General features: G+C 37.1%; 1 protein-coding gene across 1 annotated transcript; it reads left to right on the top strand.

Moving 5' to 3' along the window:
- The first annotated feature begins 8101 nt into the window (after positions 1-8101).
- six3a (SIX homeobox 3a) lies at positions 8102-10640 on the top strand. Its single transcript, XM_084391543.1, has 2 exons — positions 8102-8864; positions 10350-10640. The coding sequence occupies exons 1-2, from the start codon at positions 8173-8175 to the stop codon at positions 10540-10542; spliced, it is 885 nt and encodes a 294-aa protein (XP_084247669.1). The 5' UTR covers positions 8102-8172; the 3' UTR covers positions 10543-10640.
- Positions 10641-20612: the final 9972 nt, after the last annotated feature.

Below are 20612 nucleotides of genomic sequence, written 5' to 3' on the forward strand. Positions count from 1 at the left end.
CTGGGTTATTGCAGACAAAAATAGACAGACAAAGAATTCACTTTAGTTCGAGGACGGGTGTTTGCTTTCACAAAAGACAAGACCATACCGCGCAGTTTATGACGTCGCAATATTATTTGTGTTCCTGTTTTGGTCAATGTTGTAAACCTATAAAAACAAACAGGGGTGCGAGCCGGTGAGCGCAGCGCTGCTGGGCAGGACACATCCTTTTTTAGGAAGGAAAAGGATTTGGCGGAGAGAGCAAACAAAGATATCAACAGTTTCTTTAACCCCGCCGTGAACCACAGACCTGCAGGACAATATGATAGGACAACCTCCCAATAACTTCCCATTACCTCTGCGCGACATTTTGCCTTTAGATTCACCTTGTCTGGGTGCGCGAGCACATGCATATTTGTCGCGTTCACAGCAAACAGTCTGAAAACCCTTGCAATAAGGCCTAAACTAAACAATAATCACCCTGCTATTATTCTGGCAAATGAGACTAGGCTACTACCCATGAAATCCAAAAATGAAGAGAATTATTTAGATGATTTGGGGTTTAGTTTGTAGGCCTATATTAGCTATCAGGGAATTGCAGGTCATAAGTCAATATATAGTCGTATTTGAGCAAATAGTCTGAGATAATGCTTCAGCGGTGGATGTGATGACCATCTCAGCAATTGAAAGACCGAGGGCAGGCTAGGCTACAGGTTACAGCTGTCAGTCATTAATTTTTCATCTGGCCACGGGATAATGCGTCGCGCAGTGGGCTCAGTCATTCAATCATAAACATTTTTAAGACGTTTTGACATCTGCTTGAGTATATCCTAATAATTTCATTAAGTGATCTAATTAAAAATACATGCGTTAATCTGCGAAAAAAAAAAAAAAAAAAAAAAAAGTGATCAAGTAGGCCTACTTTAAAGGGGCGGTAAAAATGAACGTTTCAGACTGGCATCTTGTGTTTCAAGATTTCGCCAGAACAACATGTTGTGCAAACATTGAGTTTTATCCCAGTCAACTCTAATATCGATCAACTCTGGAAGTGGATGCTATCCAAACACGAGGGAAACATTGTCAGTGGGTGCAATGGACAGCTTTCCAAAGGAAATCAAATTTCATTGTGAATTGAAAATTCATAAATAAGTCACAGATTTACATTTACATTTGACTATAAACCCCTGGATGAAGCCTTTGCCTCTAGCTTCACTTTATAACATTATACATTCACATAAAACTTACAAATAATTAATGCTGTTGAAAGAAATGTGTTACGGTTATGAAAGTATCATTTTATATCAGACAATGTAGGCTAAAGGTTTCATTAATAGGTGAGAAACAGAGTTTAATAACAAACATAACATCCTGTAATTTTCCTTATCTTCTCCAAATTACATTAATTGAAATAGAATGACCATTTTTGCAGCCTCTGTTGTAAGTAATATAAATGTAAAAAATAAACAACAAGACCAGAAATTGATTATTTCGTTTCCTCGTTGATCTGTTAATAGGCTATCAAGAAGTAAAATACGTCAAAAAAAAAAAAAAAAAAACCTTAAGAGAGTTCTTTTGTGTGTTACTTCCTGTCATTATCCCGTTAAAAAATCAGGAGTTCACATGTTCAAAATCTCAGAATTTCTCTTCTTTTTTCTTTTCTTTAGCTCTTCGTTAGATACACTAGGCCTATACATAGGCCTGTCTTGGCCTACCTGTTGATATTTCGCGCGTCTCCTCAAAGTAGCGCCTTGTACCTGTCACAGCGATGTTGCTTATTGCATCTCCTGTAGCAATACAGACGTCCTCTATTGATCTCTGTGGTCAAACCCTTCTTTAGACAGAAATCCTATTCGACAGATGCTTTTCACCCATGAATAACAAGTCCTAGATGCTACACTTTCAGTCACAGCCAAGTAATCATAGGCCTAAAAAACTCGATGACTCTGTTCCCCTCCTTGACTTAAACTTCTGACATGGTATATTTAAATTGCTCAACTAAATGAAAGGGAAACATTTTATAAGGAATTGTCCAAGTGCAACCCAAAATCTGACCAATCAATAATAAATATTTTGAGTATTTTTGAGAATAAATATAATGAGCGAGTTGGAAATACAGTTGATATCAGAGATACGCAGAGTTTAATACATGTTTACCAAAGAACTTCCTAACCTTTACAAATGAGAGATTTTGTAGATCAGCACAGGTCACGCAGACACATAAGCCAATGTTTTTAGCTTTTTTTGAGCTTTTATTGTTTAACCAGCCAGCATTAATCACTGATGAAACAGTTTTAATGGTAAAATGATCAAATACATGAATACACATTACATGATGCCAATACAAAAAATTAAGAACGAGCACCATTATTAAACATGTCATTCAATACATAAGCTAAAACATTCAAATGTGTCTCAAGTCAAATTCCAGAAAAAATGGAACCCTGATGTGTGCAAAACAAAATGCAATTATTATTTATCATTCTCGAGCAACAATCACAGTCATTCTCGACAACAGGTACACGTCAAGCCACAATAGCATGGCTTGTCCTATTTAAATATGCTGGTTTCACTCGTGTAATTTTTCAGTCACTTGACTTCCCTGTCAAATGAAGGACGAAGAAAAGGCTTATGTTAAACAGCAGTTTAGGCGGAGCAGAGAAAGGCAGGTTGCATTTTGCACTTTTCCATCAAAAGTTGCACTTTAGTACATTATGAGTCACATTCACATAAAATAAAAAATAATTAATTCTATAAAAATAAAAAAAGTCGATAGGCTAATTAAAAAAAACTAAAACTTTATCGCGGTATTCGCCAAATAATGTAGGCAGTAATTATTTCAGTTTCCCTCGAACTCATATTTGAAAATCCTGCACGTCTATTGTTAGACCGTAAACAACATTGTATATCTCAATGTTTTTTTCCATCCATCACTCTACTTTAGATGTATTGATGCATCTAATCCAACGTATGTTGATATAGGCTATGTTGAGAGGGAAAAAGACACAAATTTAATTTTAACGACAAATTAAATAATTTATTTACTCATTAAGAATGAGTTAAAGTGAAAAATTTTCAAATGTCCCACCAAAATTTGGGTCTCATTTTTCCAACATGCCCAAATTGAATCATTATAGCATGAATGACTGAGGGAGAATGGACGAAGAGATTGAGCACAATTCATGAATGGGTCTGCCCTTTCAGCTGTAGCTCAACTGAGGCGCTAATAATTTGCCCATGTTGACGATTTGCTCCAGATTGGATTGTCTTACTAGGCACAGACCCGTGTTTCACTTTCTGCCCATTTAAAAGCTCTAATAGAAAACTCCCCGTAGACGCAAAGTGACAGATTGCCAGCGTTTATGAATTATTGTCGGGTTGCCCCGGGTCGTTATGACAGCGGCTTCAATGGTTATATCGTGTCACTTTGCACCTGATCAAGATTGACAAAACAACTGATAGGGCTACCAATACGAAACGCAAATACCTCGCCCGAGTGAATGACAACAGGATGTTTGAAAATGTAGGCTAATAGGCTATAACCACGTCGAATACTTATAGACTACTTCTTAAACCTATTTATGTAAAACATTAAATCGACATTTCTTCAAGTTTCTCTCATGTTTAAAAAAAATAAAAATTATTTCGTTAATTCGAGAAATTCAAGTTTCACATCAAAACTTGTATGAATCTAAAAGAACCAAAAGGCAATATTGGTCTTAATGCATGCTTTAATTTGTGTAATTAGCAGCACACTGTTTTAAAATAGTTAAACGTTTTTTTTTTTTTTTTTTACTTACTCTGTTAATTTATTATGTTAATGTCAGTGAATGTACAGTTTCGTAAAATTATTAACATGATGCATCTAACTTTGCATGCCTCACAACAGTGTAGTATAGTAAAACTCAAATAGCACATTTAGAATACATGTTAATAAAGAAATTCAGTCCAGTCGCCATACTACATTGTATAATCATCATCACTATTGTTTATATTATTAGTAATCTAGTTTTTTAAATAACTGAATGCATTCCGTTTTAGACACTACTAAACATTTGCATCAAGATTAGTCTAAACGCCTGTTTGCACATGCAACAATTGGACAAAAAATATCCCTAAATATCAAACCATTGTGGAAAAATGTGTAGATTGTAGTGGACAATCCTAAAGAAGTACGCTGTACTTAGTAGTATGTGCATGGTTTGTACATTTACCGCGAGGAGGGGGCTAGAAGAATTACTTTATCACTCACAGGCTCTGGATATGATGAAATCCTACGAAGTCCTGAAATTAACATAATCAATTAAAGCACAATAGAACGGATACAACGTAGCTATTTTATATGAACATCTCCGTTACTCCCCCTCGACCCCCCAAAATACAGTGCTCGTCCTCACCACCCACACCACACATAGCCTATGGATTTGGGCCAAGCCAAAGCTCTGAGAGAAACCGGAAGAAAGAGGGCCTGCAGTTCCAGGCGTCCGGCTCCATTCACCAGCGAAACCTCCAATGGCTTCATTAGAAGTAACGAGTTGACACAAGGTAAATCTAACATTGAAGCGCCATTCACTTGGTTTGCAGAGAACCCTCATTAAATGTCGCTAACAAGCCGTGCAAATGCAGTGATTGGACAGCTCCCGTATTACTCCGCAGACCTAGCAGGATGCCCACTTAATGAGACCACACAAAAAAAGAGGGGAGGGGGCATCTCTGTTGAAAATGCTGCTCGCATTTCGCCTCCCTCCCCCAGCAAAAAAAAGAAAAGAAAAAAGAATGAAATCAAACATATCATCGAGGTTTCAGGAACTCATAGCCTACCTACAAACTACAAATAATCTATACTAGCCAATACAACTAGATACTAGAGAATTTCATAAAGAGAATTTTATGATCTGCATAAAATTACAAATGACCCAATTTCCTTTTCCAAATATCAAATATTTGTCACACTAAACATTTTCCCTGAATTGGATCTTGGCTACCTACATAAGTAGGTGTGACATCGTAGCCAGAGGTAATAAAACGCTTCCATTGTACTACAACCTACATTTAACAAGCCAAGCGGATTCAAAATACAGCCGAGGTTAAGACCCTGAGCTGAGAATAGAAAAGGGGCATTTGCGCCCCGTTACGACGGCCCCACAATGCTGCAAGCTGCACTTGTCTTGCATGATTCACGGAGTGGAGAGCAACGTCCCGGCAGAGGATGACAACTTCAAGAGCGATAAACTGGGAATATGAGCGGTAGCCCTACTGAACGATGCTTGTTGTTTAATCTATCGCCTTCGCTGTATAATCTGTTGGTGTTTTTTACGAAGCCCTAAACACTTAAGAATTTGACCAACTCTCTGGTGAGTCTCAGAACAATTAGCTATTTTTAAGAAAGGTCATATTAAAACTTACGTACACACACGTGTGCAAGCAACACAGACATTATAGCCACATTCAAATCAAGTCCATTTTGGATGGTACTAGCGGTATAGCACCAGAAAACAGCAATAGATCACTTATAAATTATCGAAAGAAAAAAGAGACGAAAGAGATGTGACTTAAGGGAAGAGTGAGCAATGGATAAAAAAAATCGATGGAGTTACAAATCAAGTTAGTTTAAGACAAGAAAAAATAAATAAAAATAAAAACAGAAAGACTCAAACCACCGCTCCCGAGTAGATTCTCTTTCTGCAGCCGTCGCATGGAGATCGATTTCCTGTTTGGCAATGTTTAATGATGACCTGAGTGGATGTAAAAACAGAATAAATGTTTAAAATGAAATAAAACCTTTAACCGGAGAAGGCAGTGTCCCGTGCCCTTTCCTCCTCAAACATTTGCATGCAAGTCCCCGACTCACCACACAATGCTCAAAATTACTCATGCATGTTAACCGCGTAGTTGCCAACATTGGTGAGAGGATGGGAGGACACATTTTCGTGTGATAAGAAGTGAGAGCAAGTTTGATCGAGAGTGAAGAAATGGCTTGCTTACCTTCTCATACGACCGAGCTCTTCTCAGTGATCTCTGGCATGCTGTGACGACACGTAGCTTTATTAAAGCTATGGCTCTTTCAGGGAGACATGTGATCGCCGAAATTACGTGTTAAGTTTCAAACCCCTGATGTCACTTCACTTACAAATACTGAAACTAGAAACATGTTTAAATAATAATTGTTCAGCTGCGAAAAAATCCACTGTCTGTTACAATCTTATGTCGTGGTCTTTGTCAGTATTAAAAAAGACAGAGCTAAACGTTCATCGGTAGTGAGGACCTTGCTCCCCGCTGATTTTGGCATAGTACAGAGCAATGAAAGCTAAAGGGGATAAACAGACGATTAAACAAGGTGAATGAAGTTATTTGGGATGCTAATGACTTGCTTAATGAAAACAAAGGCTATGTTAAACAAAGTGATTTTACGGCAACTTGGCACGTTCTTTCTGTTTTTATGCCATTTCCACTAAATCTCTCTTTCCAAATCACATTTGAACCGTGCCATGCAAAAACTGATTTCGCCTGTTTCATATGTCTGATACGGAACCGATACGGACCTGTTTCATATGTCACAATTAAGAGCTTTTCTAAATGTAAAACAGCTTGACCAAGTGGTTTTTAAAAAATACGGTCTACAATGAAATAACACAGGTTATTTCCAGTCCAAAAAGCTTTCCGAAGGGACCACTTCAAGTGCCACTTGGAGTTACTTCACTTAAGTTTCCTGTGACAGAAGAACAAACAGATTTGATCCTGGAGACACAACGTGACCCAATACTTCTATTAAGATCTCTTCCCCGCCCCTCATTCTGCTATACACACACACGAGCTTGCAGCATTGTGAAAATGTGACTAATAAAGTTAATGGAAATAGGACTTAAAAAATATTATCTCATCTACCTGTATACTTTGATAAGATGGAATTTAGCATCTGAAAGAGACATACACGTTCTGAACACCTGAACAATTCAGGAAATTGCATTAAATTATGTCAGCATTAGCTAAATTAGAGAAAGTCTGGATACTGCGGCTTATGTTCTCATAATATGGTCATTGTTCTTTATCGAGTAGTAGACGCGTACATTTTTACACGAACTATAAGCACTGTCTAAATTGGCTATAATACAGCACAGCCTCTTTGATGCAAACCATGAAACCCATACCAACACGCCTTTGGAAGCCGAATCTCGTGGCATAGTTATAGATTATATCCTTCATTCTTGTAAAACAACCCGGTAAGTCTTTCTAATTTTTACAACCTAAAAGTAGCGCACAATATTGGTATTATATAAGTAGCCTATATATAACTGCACTTTTTTTTATTTATTTTTTATGAAATAAAAATAAATGATCATTGATCACGTGCTTTTTTCCAACATGCATGGGCAACGGGCCAGTGTTTGGTCTCTGATCATAGCAAAGCATCAGTGGAGCCACAGGGACGTGCGTCCACTAGTAAGCGGCTGTCACTGTGTGAGAATAGCATCGAAATGCGATCAAAATACAAAAACGATCCGGGAGTTTTCGGCGGGCGATAGCATATAGGCACAGAGAACATATGTCCATCCTTTTAGATTGCATGCTTTTACGGCTAATGCAGGCTACTTAGGCTATGGGTTAAGCGAGCCGGCGAAACATACATCCTCTCCAGCTTCATACGAGGCGCTAAAGAATGAAATAGCCTATCTGCACCCTGTCGTGGATTCCGTTTTAGCGCTTCATTTAAATTCCCGTGTCCGTGACTGTCATCCCGAAACCCCACCCCTGCCTTCTCTCCCTACATATCTTCTTAACTTTAACGAGCCTCGTTAAGATCACAATAATATTCCACCCTCTAATTGCTCATTCCATTCAACAAATAGGCGAGACTCTGCTTCGACTTCACACGAGTCAAGGGAAGGGAGGGTGCTGTTGAGATTGGAGTTCCTGATAACCCCCCGTGCGTGCAGCCGAAGTGGTGAAAGCCTCTACGTACTGGCTAATGATTGGCACGCTTGACAGTGATTGGCAGGGCTGCCATGACAACGCTACAACGACACCAAGAAGACCAATAGAAAAGCGAAACAAAATATTTCAATGCTACACTCACGGTGGATTTAGGGGGAGATATTATGAGGCTGGTGTCATTAGGCGATAGCTATTGAATCATTCAATCCGAATTCGTCGGTCTTTTTTTCCTTCGCAAATTTCATTCTCTCCCAGGTCATTTCCATGGTTTTCAGATCGCCTTTAGAGCTTTATCCCTCTCATTTCTTCCTGCCAAACTTTGCTGATCGCCCTTTGCTGTTGGCGAGCAGTGCGCCCAGCTCCAGGTCTCCCGAAGACTTGTCAATGTTTCAGCTACCAACCTTAAACTTCTCTCCAGAGCAAGTGGCGAGCGTCTGCGAGACGCTGGAGGAGACCGGGGACATCGAGCGGCTGGGTCGCTTCCTATGGTCGCTTCCAGTGGCGCCGGGTGCTTGCGAGGCGATCAACAAGCATGAATCCATCCTTCGTGCCCGGGCTGTGGTTGCCTTCCACACGGGCAATTTTCGCGATCTCTACCACATTTTGGAGAACCACAAGTTTACCAAGGACTCGCATGGTAAATTACAAGCGATGTGGCTAGAGGCTCACTATCAGGAGGCCGAGAAACTACGCGGGCGTCCCCTAGGACCGGTTGATAAGTACAGGGTGCGAAAGAAGTTTCCCCTGCCTAGAACCATCTGGGACGGTGAGCAGAAGACGCATTGTTTCAAAGAGCGAACGCGGAGTCTGTTGCGGGAGTGGTACCTTCAGGACCCCTACCCAAACCCAAGCAAGAAAAGGGAACTGGCTCAAGCCACTGGACTCACTCCTACACAGGTCGGAAATTGGTTTAAAAACCGGAGACAACGAGACAGGGCAGCGGCAGCAAAAAACAGGTCAGTCACGTCATGTTTACCTTTCAATGGATATGTTCTTTCGTAATATTCGTAATATATTTTCATAAATTAACTGTTTGTGAAATATGTGAACACAATGTATTGTGTAAGTATACAAAACAGAATCAAATAGATTCAGAGACATACAAAAAAATGAGGGAGCGAGAAAGACGACATTTTAGTTGTGCCATCTGCAAGATGTTTAAAAAGTTTTAACCAGAGCATAAAAGCAAATAGATCAAATGCCATGTATCCTGTTTATTAAAGTGTGAAAAAGCAATGGATTTTTCCCCCCTCTGATTCATCGATGAAAACTGAAATATCTAAAGTAACATTCCATAATCAAATGTGTATATGCTTCACATCAAAGCTATTGTGTTCTGCTTACACTGTTAGAAAATAGTCTTTTTGTCGTTTTTAATACATCAAATATTTAAATCTTGTTTTAAAAAAACATTGATAATAAATTCAAATTTTAGATGCTAGCGATAACAATACAAATATGGATAAAGCCTAATTGGAGAAAACAAAAACAATTTACGTATAGCATCTCTGTTGCAATATTGGAAAAGTAAATCCCAAAGTAATTGTCAATGCAAAGTACTACTATAGAGAGCAGTTTATCAAATATTCTTAAACACAGACACGTTTTACAACATGAGATTGTAAATACAAATATTTGTAACCCTGCGGACACACAACATTGAGAAATAAAGCATTATTAATTATTCTAGGGTCTAGTGTTTAGCCTATTATATTTGACACTGTGCAAATTATTAGGCTACAATTTGACTACCCATGTACCCAATGTACTTCGTAATTACATTACACACAACACGGCGTAAATTATTTAGAGTGAGTTTTATTTATAGATGATTTAGCCTAGTCGAATTATTTTTCTTCCTAAACGCTAAATAGTAAGCTACTATGTGTCTTGGGAATAAAAAAGCAGCAGAAACTAAGTCCACACTTTGACTGGTGTAACTGATTTATATTATTTAATAGATAAATCTACAAATTGCACTTGACTGGATGACCACACATTGCTAATAGAAGCAAAAACTATTACTTTTTTTGTTGTCATACAGCACACTAACATATCAAATCTTTAACTGACGTCACCTAATTTTAACATATAAACATGCTAATGAAAACAATACTTATTTGTATCATTACAAGATTAAAATATCATGAGAAGTCAATCAAATCTCGAGGATAGATTATAAATATGCTTTTGGTATGTAGACTTAATCCTTGTAGCAACAGGGCTCTATGTAATTGTATAGCTGTAGCATCCACTTTATCATGTAAGCAAATGTTTAGAGTTATTAGAGTTCTATTTTTTTTTAAATCTATATCGTTTTAAATGTTTAATAGTCCTATTGTAGCATTACATGAAAATTGAGGCGCGTTTTTCAGTGGAAAAAAATGGCCTACAACTTTTCTATTCTAATGACATTCCATTCTTTCACTTTTCTGCTATAGGCTCCAGCATCAAGGAATAGGGCAGAATGGCATGCGGTCCCTTTCGGAATCCGGCTGCACTCCACGCAGTTCTGCGGAGTCGCCATCGACTGCAGCGAGTCCAACGACCAGTGTCTCCAGTATGACAGAGCGAGTCGACACGGGCACGTCGATTCTTTCAGTAACATCAAGTGACTCGGAATGCGACGTATGATACGCAAACAGAGAAATATATGCAGGAGAATGGACCTGAATAAACTCTATTAATTATCGGGGAAGATGAAAAAGGACCAATTGATATTACTATTATATAAAAACAAAACAAAAAAAAAACATAAAAGCACGTGTTTTTCAAGCGCTTTCAATGGACCCCACTCCTTTCCCCCACCCCATCACTTGCATGATATATATATAACTAAATATATATTTTTTCTTTGAAATCTTTTTTTTTTTTTTTTTGTATGGGGAAATGCCCTACGTTTATTATGTCTACCAGGACCACCGTGAAGAGGGAATTACCAGAAACCGGTGTCCATCGCCTTTTTTTTCTGTTTTAGTCCGAGCGACGACGAGCAGCCAGGATGCAATCCTCTTTTCCTTTATGTTCATCAGACAATCATTTGAGTCGTAAGCACCTTTTTACTACACTTTCTGTCACTGCCTATGTGGGGTACTGGTCAAATGTGGAACTGAATCGTTATGACTGTATCAGATTTTTATTTTTATTTCGAGATTTTATATTGAATTATGTATATCTTAAATAATGCGATCATTCTCCCAGTCTGTAATATATGTGTAGAAATAAGTCTGTAAATAATATTGCTATACCCATTCTCTTTTCTATCCCTGTTCACTTTTCTTGGCTTGGTGTCCCTACATAAACTATTCGTCAAAACGTAAGTGCTCTAGGCGTTTTGTTTCTCTGTTTTATGCCATGAAAAGAACTCTAAGTGACCATGAATTATCAGTCGAAATTAATGCAAAAGACAAAATATTGGATATCATCATCGACTGACCAAGTCTATTTCATGTTTCCAGTCCAGCGCTTATAATTCAATGTTACTTTCTTGCGTGCTTCTGTTAATGTATACGTTTCTAAACTGAAAATACAGTATTCCATTTTGTTATAAAACTGCATTATGTGTGTCATTTCCACAAGTCATTTTCTATAGCCTACAACAACAAACTATTATCTCTCCAGTTTAAGGAGAGCATGAAATAAGTTTATCACTTGTGTAATGTGCAAAACAATTCTTCAACATACACATAATTTGTAGTACAGGAACTTTTTTTAAACAAAAAATTCACTGTGACACGTTGAATATTCGTCTTTCTTTTTGTTAAAAGACAGTGGCTAATGTACACAATGCAAAAATTAAGTGTACACCATTAAATTGACTAATCATGGAGGGCTCCTCCCCTGGACCAGTGTCCCATTGTCAACGAAACGGCTTTTCATTCCAAATTGAGCTAGGCAAGGAAAAAGCTATACATTTGGGCGAGTAGCTAACAGAGAAAACCACACAGAGCACTTCATTTAGAAGTTTAGTTAGTTTGCTCCAGAATTTTTTACAGCGCAATTTAACATATAAAAACAGTTTATTGCCGTTGCCGTTACATATACTAAAGGTAAATGTTATTCTAAATAGAGAACAACTTTACTAAACAATAAGAAACTGCTTGTAAATGTGATAAATAACTTCATAAAACGCATTACTTTGTCGAATTCAGACAAAAACAAACTTTATTGGACAGGAGCCATTTGTATCATGAACTAATTCTGTTTAAAGTAGCCTAAAGACTCGCTTGTTAACCGTAAACTGATTTAACATTTTCTTTACAGCTATTTTGCCCCTTATCATCTATCCCTCCTCCTCTGATTCCCGTCTGTCCGTTTTACGGCAGATAACTTAGAGACTGAACGAAAGCTGTAGTTTTTATCTCCCACAACCGTCAATGCTAAATAAGGCATTGTGTTTATTATTTCACTCACGTTCGTAATTATGTAGTATGCCTGTCTTGTAAGTCCTCTCAAGTCTAAATATGAGCGATACCATTTGGATATAGCCTATTCATATCTCCTAATGACACCTGATGACATAAATGCGCTAAAATTAAGAAGCATTAGATTTGTATTCATTGGTTGTTGATCGCGAGAGACGAGGCTACTTTTTACTTCTGAAGTTCATCTGCAGAAAACAGATATGGACAATCAATGGCCGATGGAGCTCTCCACTCACTTTACACTGATCTTTATCATCCTCTCAGACTACATTAATTTACTGGCCGATATATGTCTCAAACATGTTAAGGACTGAAAAATTGGTTAAGAGACGAGCAGTTTTCTTTTAAACTGTAGGCTAATATCAATACAATAGACTACTGCTATTTGATAATAAGATAAACAGGTGGTAAAAACTTTACTAATAATTTGAGTGTGATGGAAGAAATTAATTTACGAGAATCGCTTATATTGACTTTTTAGCTAAAGACATCGCTAAAAAAATCGATAGTTTGACAGTAAAATATCTTGAATAGCCTACGTGTCGCCCCATTTCTTTTGTTACAAACGATGCTTTTCGCAGAGTTGCCAAGAGATATGGGCCCTCAAACTCTTGTTACCCATTAGATTAACAATTAAACACACACACACACACACACACACACACACACACACACACACACACACACACACACACACAGATATATATATATATATATATATATATACCGGAGCAACAATAGGCTACATAACATTTTCATACACATCCAGTGCCTATAGCATGTGTGTATTATCCCTATGGCGAGGGTGTCAAAAAGGCAGAATAGATTTTTTTTTGTCCTGTTCCCATAACCTTAGACGCACAGAGACAAATGAATGCAATTGGACCGCAGACGGCAATAAGAAAAGATTGTACAGCCCTGTTTTTTCTCTGATTTCATCGGCTAACTGAACACAACTTTTCTATTCGTGTGTATTCATGCAGTTCTGAATGAGCGTCAGTTCCCTCTGACCCGGATTGAAAGCGTGGAGCCTCGGCATAGCCTGTCAGTGCAACCACTCTTGGCAAGACTGGGCCTTTCCCCTCCCGAAACAGTCCCCTTCTCACAAATAAGCACAGGACAAGGTACGTGGAGCTAGAATCCGCACTGTGAGGCTATCGCGACTGTGGCAAGATGTGCATTAGGCGGAAGTGTAAAGGACAATGACAGAACCGATAAATGTAAAAAAAAAAACACACACACACATTTATACACATTTAATGATAGTTTCTGGTCTGACATATTATTTATGTTATCCAATTATGGGGTAATAATTCAATCCAAAAAGTAGGCCTATTCAGTAGCCTATTTTCAGATCATGCATAGCTAAAATGTGACAAAAACGTTGGCTGTAGCCTCATTTCCATCCTGACTTCAGATCATTAGTTACTCCTGAACGACTGACATATTTTAAATGATTCGTCATTAGAACTCCTCACATCTCAAAGGTAATGTTGCATCACTACATTATTCTATTTTACCCAATATATTGTTGGGTCCTTTGGATCAATTAGGCTATTTTGTATTTTATTTAGGTCGGCTGCTCGCGTCTTTCCTTTTCCCACTATGGTCCAAAAACTGAAGGGCAATAACTAAAGAGCTAGGCTACTTCACGTGAAAAAACTACTTGGCTTTGCAGAGACAGATACAGATTATTTTTGATAGACGAAGTAAACGAATTAGCCCTATAGTACCGGTAATGACTTTCATTCAGTAGGCTAAAGTCAATTAATAAATAAAAATTTCATAAATCATTTAAAGGAATTCTTCGAGTGTTGTTCTCGACCCAGCAGCCTGTGATGAGGCGTTCTGGCAAGCAGGATTAAAAACTGTAATTCTATTACAGAGTAATTTAGAGGTCACAAGAGGCTATGATACAGGATCAGCAGTAAGATCAGAGTGTAAGAACCCGTTTGAAGGTTAATTCGGATGAGATCCTACGAACTATGGAAAAAGTAGAAATATTCATTTTGTTTCACCACAACAACTTGTAAGGTTACAGAAGTCTAAAACCTCGAGTATTTCCCGAATCATTCTCCATTCTCACATGTGGGTGGGTGTTAAGCAAGCAGACATGCGTCTCTTACTGACGGAGACAACATATCGCTACTGAGAGCATTCAAACTACTAAGTAGCTCAACTATCAGCACGTCGAATGTACAAAAAAAAAAAAAAAAAACCCCACACAAAATACACATTTTACGCATGTGTTTTTAAACTGGTATCATGCTACACATGGGTGCAGCTGAATACAATAGGCAAAAAAAAAAAAAAAAGTTTAATGTTATGTTCAAATAGCCTACCATAAACTATTCCCTTAATACAGCCTACACTTCGCGTACTGCCATCAGTAGCCCTATATTGCACTAAAACAACAACATAAGCTTATAATAATAATAATAATAATAAATAGGCTAATAATGCGACCTTAACCATAATAAAACATTTGTTTAGCTCTAACAGGCAAAGCTTTCTGTGATTTGATAAAGCAGGCCAATTGACAAATAGGTGCACATAAAAACAAAATCGATCAGATAGGCCCTATAACAGATACAAATAGATTGGCTATCCACGATAACAACAATGGACAGAATAGTGAAAAACGTGAGTGTAAATTTAGCTGAGGCCAAAAGACATTGTGAAATATATTTTCGGGAGAAAGAGGGAAGAGAGAGATTTTGGTGTAATATTTTAGGCTATACATCTATTCTAAACAATACGCTCAGCTCCAAGAACCGTGCCCTGCCCCAGCTCTTCGCGCTCCCGTGCTCCACTGGCCCGCCTCGGCTCTGCCTCCTCAATTAACGCGCTCCTACTGGAGCCCCGCTGCGCGCCAGAGCTCGACCCCACAGTCTCCAATAGTCCTAACCGCCTCCTACGGCGATTCCGCTCAACAATCATCAAACCATTTAGCAATTGACTCATTCTGTAAATAATCTTTGACGCACTAACAAAGACGCTATTCGAGAGGAGTGTATTAGCATGAAAGCATTTAAACAGATGTCATGTTAGCTGCTGGTATCTTGGTTGCAAATCATTTAGATGAACTACAACTGGCGTTTTACTCACATTCATGCTCAAGACAGAGGATAAAAAATAGACAGTTCTATATTCAAATCTTTCTCTTTAGTGCAAAAGCTGAACTAGAATGTAAGATGCAAGACTCAAATTAGGCAATTCAAAGAGAGCAAGGACTTATTTTTCAGAACTTTGTAGATTTAGTAGGCTAGGCCTATACATTAGAATATAGTTGAACACTTTAATATATTTAATAATTTATATACTTACAGAGCTTATTTTCTATAATTGCTATGAAACGTGTAAAAGGTAGGTTTAAGTGTTGCATAGTTTGGTTAAATGTTGTCTGAATTACAGAAACAGTAGAATGGAGTTGTCTGCACGATAAAGGTGTGCATGCAGTCACAAACCAGATCCAATATCAACTGTGTTCAAGTGGACTGAATTGAAGCGCGTCTCACATATTTGTTGATCTCGTGTGCGTGTTACGCCATCTTGTGGAGAAAGGTTCTCTGTAGCTCGCGTCTTCAAGCTGTGATAGAAAACGACACATTAATAGAAAACGATACATTGAAGGTGTCCAGTCCACACGAACATAAGATTGCGACTAACAAGGTGATTGCAGGTAAAGTGGGCCATCAGGTAAAGTGGACTGTTTGAGTTACAATGTACTTGGTTTACAATGGGTTTACACTTTCAGATCATGACAATTGTCTTTAATTAAAGGGACACTATTTCTTTAAATGATAAAATAGTTTTGGTTGATGCAATATGACATTGGTGTGTGTGGCCACAGCTCAAAGGAGGACACCCTTCATGGTTAAAGGTAGAAAACCCTCTGACATAAGATTTTAATTTCTAACTTATAAGGTTGCTCATTAAATGTAAACAAATATTATTGTGAGAGTTCCTGTTTTGTTTGTTACTACAGTTAACAGGGAAGAAAATGCAAAGAATAAAATGTTTAAAAATTTGTTCTTTTTCTTGTAAGGTGTTTAAATATTGCTGGCCCACTTTGGCTGAATGTATTAGATAAAGTGGGCCAGTGGGATTCAGGTGAAGTGGGCGACCTTTAACCTTCAGTACTAATTACACTCAAATGAATTAAATAAATTGACATTTACTGGCTATTTTATAGTTGACATGTATAATCTACTTTTTTTAGCAAACACAAAAGAAATAGATGAAAATAAGACGAGGCATTAAGTTAAGATTAGATTAGATTAGATTCAACTTTATTGTCATTACACAAGTACAGGTACAAGGCAACGAAATGCAGTTTAGGTCTAACCAGAAGTGCAATAGCAGCAAGTGCAGGATATACAGTGGTTCATAAGTGCAGAACATGGATATGTACTGAATAAATATAGAGTTGAATACTATTATAAACAAAAATTTACAGATAGATTGTCCTATGAATATAATATACAGATAACTATTACTGTGAACAGAATTTACAGCTAGATATGTACTGAATATAATAATATACAGATGGCTATTACTATAAACAGAATGTTTACAGATAGATATGTACTGAATATAATATACAGATGGCTGTTACTATAAACATAATTTTACAGATAGATATGTACTATGAATATATATACAGATGGCTGTTACTATAAACAGAATGTGAGCATAATATACAGATGGATATTACTATAAACAGAATTTTACAAATAGATATATGTATAAGTTAGGCTAATGAGCAGTATAACAATGGATTTAAAGTAGTGCAAATAAAGTTTGGACAGAAGCTATCCGAGTGAGTGCAGTGGAAAGTAATTGCATATTACAGTTAAGGTACGATATTGCAATGTATATATAACAGTCGGTACTGTAATAAACAGTCGGCAGTGCAAATGAGCATATTCCAGTCAAGGTAGTAGTGCAAGATGCATATGTAAACAGTTGTTACTGTAATAACAGTCAGCAGTGCAAATGAACATTATAGTATTGCAAATAACAAAATGGAGGCAGGTGTGAGGAGGGAGAGGAGAGTCAATCAGTATATAAGGGGAGTGGGATCAATGAGGGATCCCACTCCCTCATTGTGGAGTATGTGGAGTGAAAAAATATGTGGATTAAATATGTGGAGTGAAAAAAAGGATGAGAGGAGCAAAATGTAGATGCATAATATAAAGCTTTAAAATATGGACACAATTTAAGTTCATTTAAAGTGTTTCGAGAAAACATAGACAGAAAAAGTTTTACAATGGTTACCATTATAAATGTTCATCTTATTCCATTCTTGTTAGCCTATTTGTTGTTGCATGTGTTATAGTCCCTTTTATAATATGTTGCAGAGTTCAGTTTCATCCACATTCTGGTATTCAGATTTAATCAAATTTGATGTCAACACAACATATCCAACCCAGTTGTTTTGAATTTAACATGCATTGAGTGAACTGATGAATTTTACTCATAACCTAGGCTATATGATTTGGGGTTTGTGGTTGAATATGTTTGTTTGATAATATGTGTTAATAAATCATGTGTTTTTAATTAAGATATAGAATAATATTTGATAAATACTTGTCCCACTTTACCAGACCAGCTGGACCACTTTACCTGAAAATAAATTTGTAAGGAGTGCATGATTTACATGTGTATATATATTTATATATATCATATATTTAAGATATACCTTGCAAATAACAAATTATAGACACTGTTTTCAAATTGAAATATTATAGCTGGACCTTAAAGTTAACAAAAGTAATAAAGAAAAGGAAAGAAAAAAAAAAAGAAAAAAAAAAGGGGCCCACTTTACCTGCATTCACCCTAGATAGGGTGAATTGCCCTAATGTGGGACATTTTTTGCACTTCAGACTTCTGTGACATATTTCGATGTGTAACCAAAACATTAAATCCACACCCAATACCATTTTAAAAAACCCAGGATGTATCCTAATCAAATCAAAAGAGAAAATTCAGATAACCCATTCATAAGATAAATTATAGACATATTAGTGCTCTTATTGCAAGTCGTCTGAGAAAAACTGCAGCTTCCTAATGTGGGACAGAACGTGTCCCCAATGTGGGACACTGAAAAATCTATGATAAAACACCAAAAAATCACATTGATACATGTAGAATAGTAAAATCTTTTATTTTAGATTCACTGGAGAGTAGATTTAGGGACATTCCATGCCCTGGCCAACAGTCAGCTGAGGGACCCCACCATCCTCAACAATCTGCCTATACTCCTCTGGCTCCTCTCATCCTGTCATGCCTCCACTGATTAAGTTTCTTTCTCTTATCCTTTACCTGTTTCTGCCTCTCTTTCTGCATATGACAATCTGTCCCTGTCTTTCTCACCTTTACCATTGTGATCTAAAATGCATTTCATTGAATTAATCAGATGCATAAAATAAAGTGGAATTGCTTTATTGGTTTTCTACGGCATTTTTAAATTCAGAGCTATTTTTAATTTTAAGTCAACTATACCTTTTACACATACATGACACATACATGACACACACACACACAGAGAGAGAGAGAGATAGAGAGAGACACACACACGTATGTAGGCATGCACACGCACAAAAGAGCCTTCAAACCGCCCTCCAAGAATAAAAAATTCACATGACTGTAAAAATCTGCATTAACAGTATTGTAATATTGCATTACAAGACTAAAACCATGTAAATAACCATGTTTGTCCCACAAACCATGCCCCACCACACATTTTTGACTCAATGAAATACTGTCCCACATTAGGCTGATCATACTGTCCCGGATTTGGAAACCACATTTCCTAATGTGGGACACTAAGAAATTTGATAAAAATATAAAATATATAGTTGATACGCACAAAGTTAGACTATTTTTTTGATGGACAAACATTTCATAAGCATATTAGGCTAAAAAGTTGCAGGATTGCATTGTTTAAAATGTATTTAACTCCTTAATATCAAACTGGTTAAAACTCTATGTCACTGGCCTTCGGATGGTCTTCACACAAGGTGCCTCCTGTTTGATGATTGCTCCACCCTTAAATATTATTGGACATTTGATAGGTCATGTGATTTTGATCACATGACACCACAGCTTTGTCTAATCCATAGTTTAACTGTCATTCATGTATTTATGGGGGACCTACAAACACTAGACCTTAGGTGTCCCACATTAGGCAGTGTCCCACATTAGGGCAATTCACCCTACATGAAAAACTACAAAATATGACAACTTTTTTTTACAGTTTTTTTCTTACACACATTACATCAGTACTTAATGACAGTATATTATGCATAATTACATGCAAACCAAACCCTAAACCAAACCCTATAATGTTATGTGATATGTAGAACTCTTAAAGTTGCATCCGCTACATGTCAGGGACCTGATCACCCTGTCGGTGTTTGTTTTGCGATAACAACCGGCTGGATGTACAGATCCCGCTTATTATTACACGCTACTTGCCACATAAGTAAATAATTAGACATGAAATATTGATCTGAGTTGAAATATTTTATTAGTTCTTTAAATGCAAAGCTTCCACTTAGAAAGCAGTTGCTAGAACCATAACCTAGCAAACACATTTGCTTTGTCGTCTGTGGCACGTTGCATTCCCAGCAAACACATTTACATTGTGGCAACGTTTGTGGCACGTTGCATTTCTGCTATGGCAACGTCGCTGTCTACGTGCTCGCAACATTGTTGTAAGACTTGACAGGGCTGTAGCAACGTTGCTACGCGACATTCAGCAACTGAGAGACGACGTTCTGACAATTTTTTTTTTTTATGCTATGTAGCATGTTATGTTTTGTGGTTAATTTTTAATTAGTCATATGTTATATAATTATATACTTTTTAAATATTGTTTATCCTTATTATTATTTATGGGCCTAACAGTAAATTCATTATAATCAACACCTGCAAGTGTACACTTTGAAGAGTAAAAATGACATAGAAGGTTAGCTAATTCAACTTTATTAAAACTGCATAAGGTAATCAAATTGCATTTCCAAAAGTCATACATTTGTGAAAAAAAAAAAAAAAAAAAAAAACATATTATACAGGGAGTGGACTAGGCTAACTAGCATGAGCAAACATGCGAAAATCTGGCAAAGAAACGAATGAGACGACAAATCAAAGGAAAATATAAACAGGTGTGCGAGCAGTTACAAACATTTTCCAAAAAAAGAAGGAAAAAAAGTAAAAAACATTAACGTGCAACAAGTAAGGCTACGCGGCGCTGCCTGTTCAATGAGTGCTGAA

This window comes from Rutilus rutilus (genome assembly GCF_951802725.1).
Source record: "Rutilus rutilus genome assembly, chromosome: 20".
NCBI classification, from domain to species: Eukaryota; Metazoa; Chordata; class Actinopteri; order Cypriniformes; family Leuciscidae; genus Rutilus; species Rutilus rutilus.

Excerpts from the sequence above, each read along its gene's own strand:
- six3a (XM_084391543.1), top strand. The coding sequence starts at position 8,173 with ATGGTTTTCAGATCGCCTTTAGAGCTTTATCCCTCTCATTTCTTCCTG. Across the intron at positions 8,865-10,349 it reads GCAGCGGCAGCAAAAAACAG|GCTCCAGCATCAAGGAATAG; the intron begins GTCAGTCACGTC and ends TTTCTGCTATAG.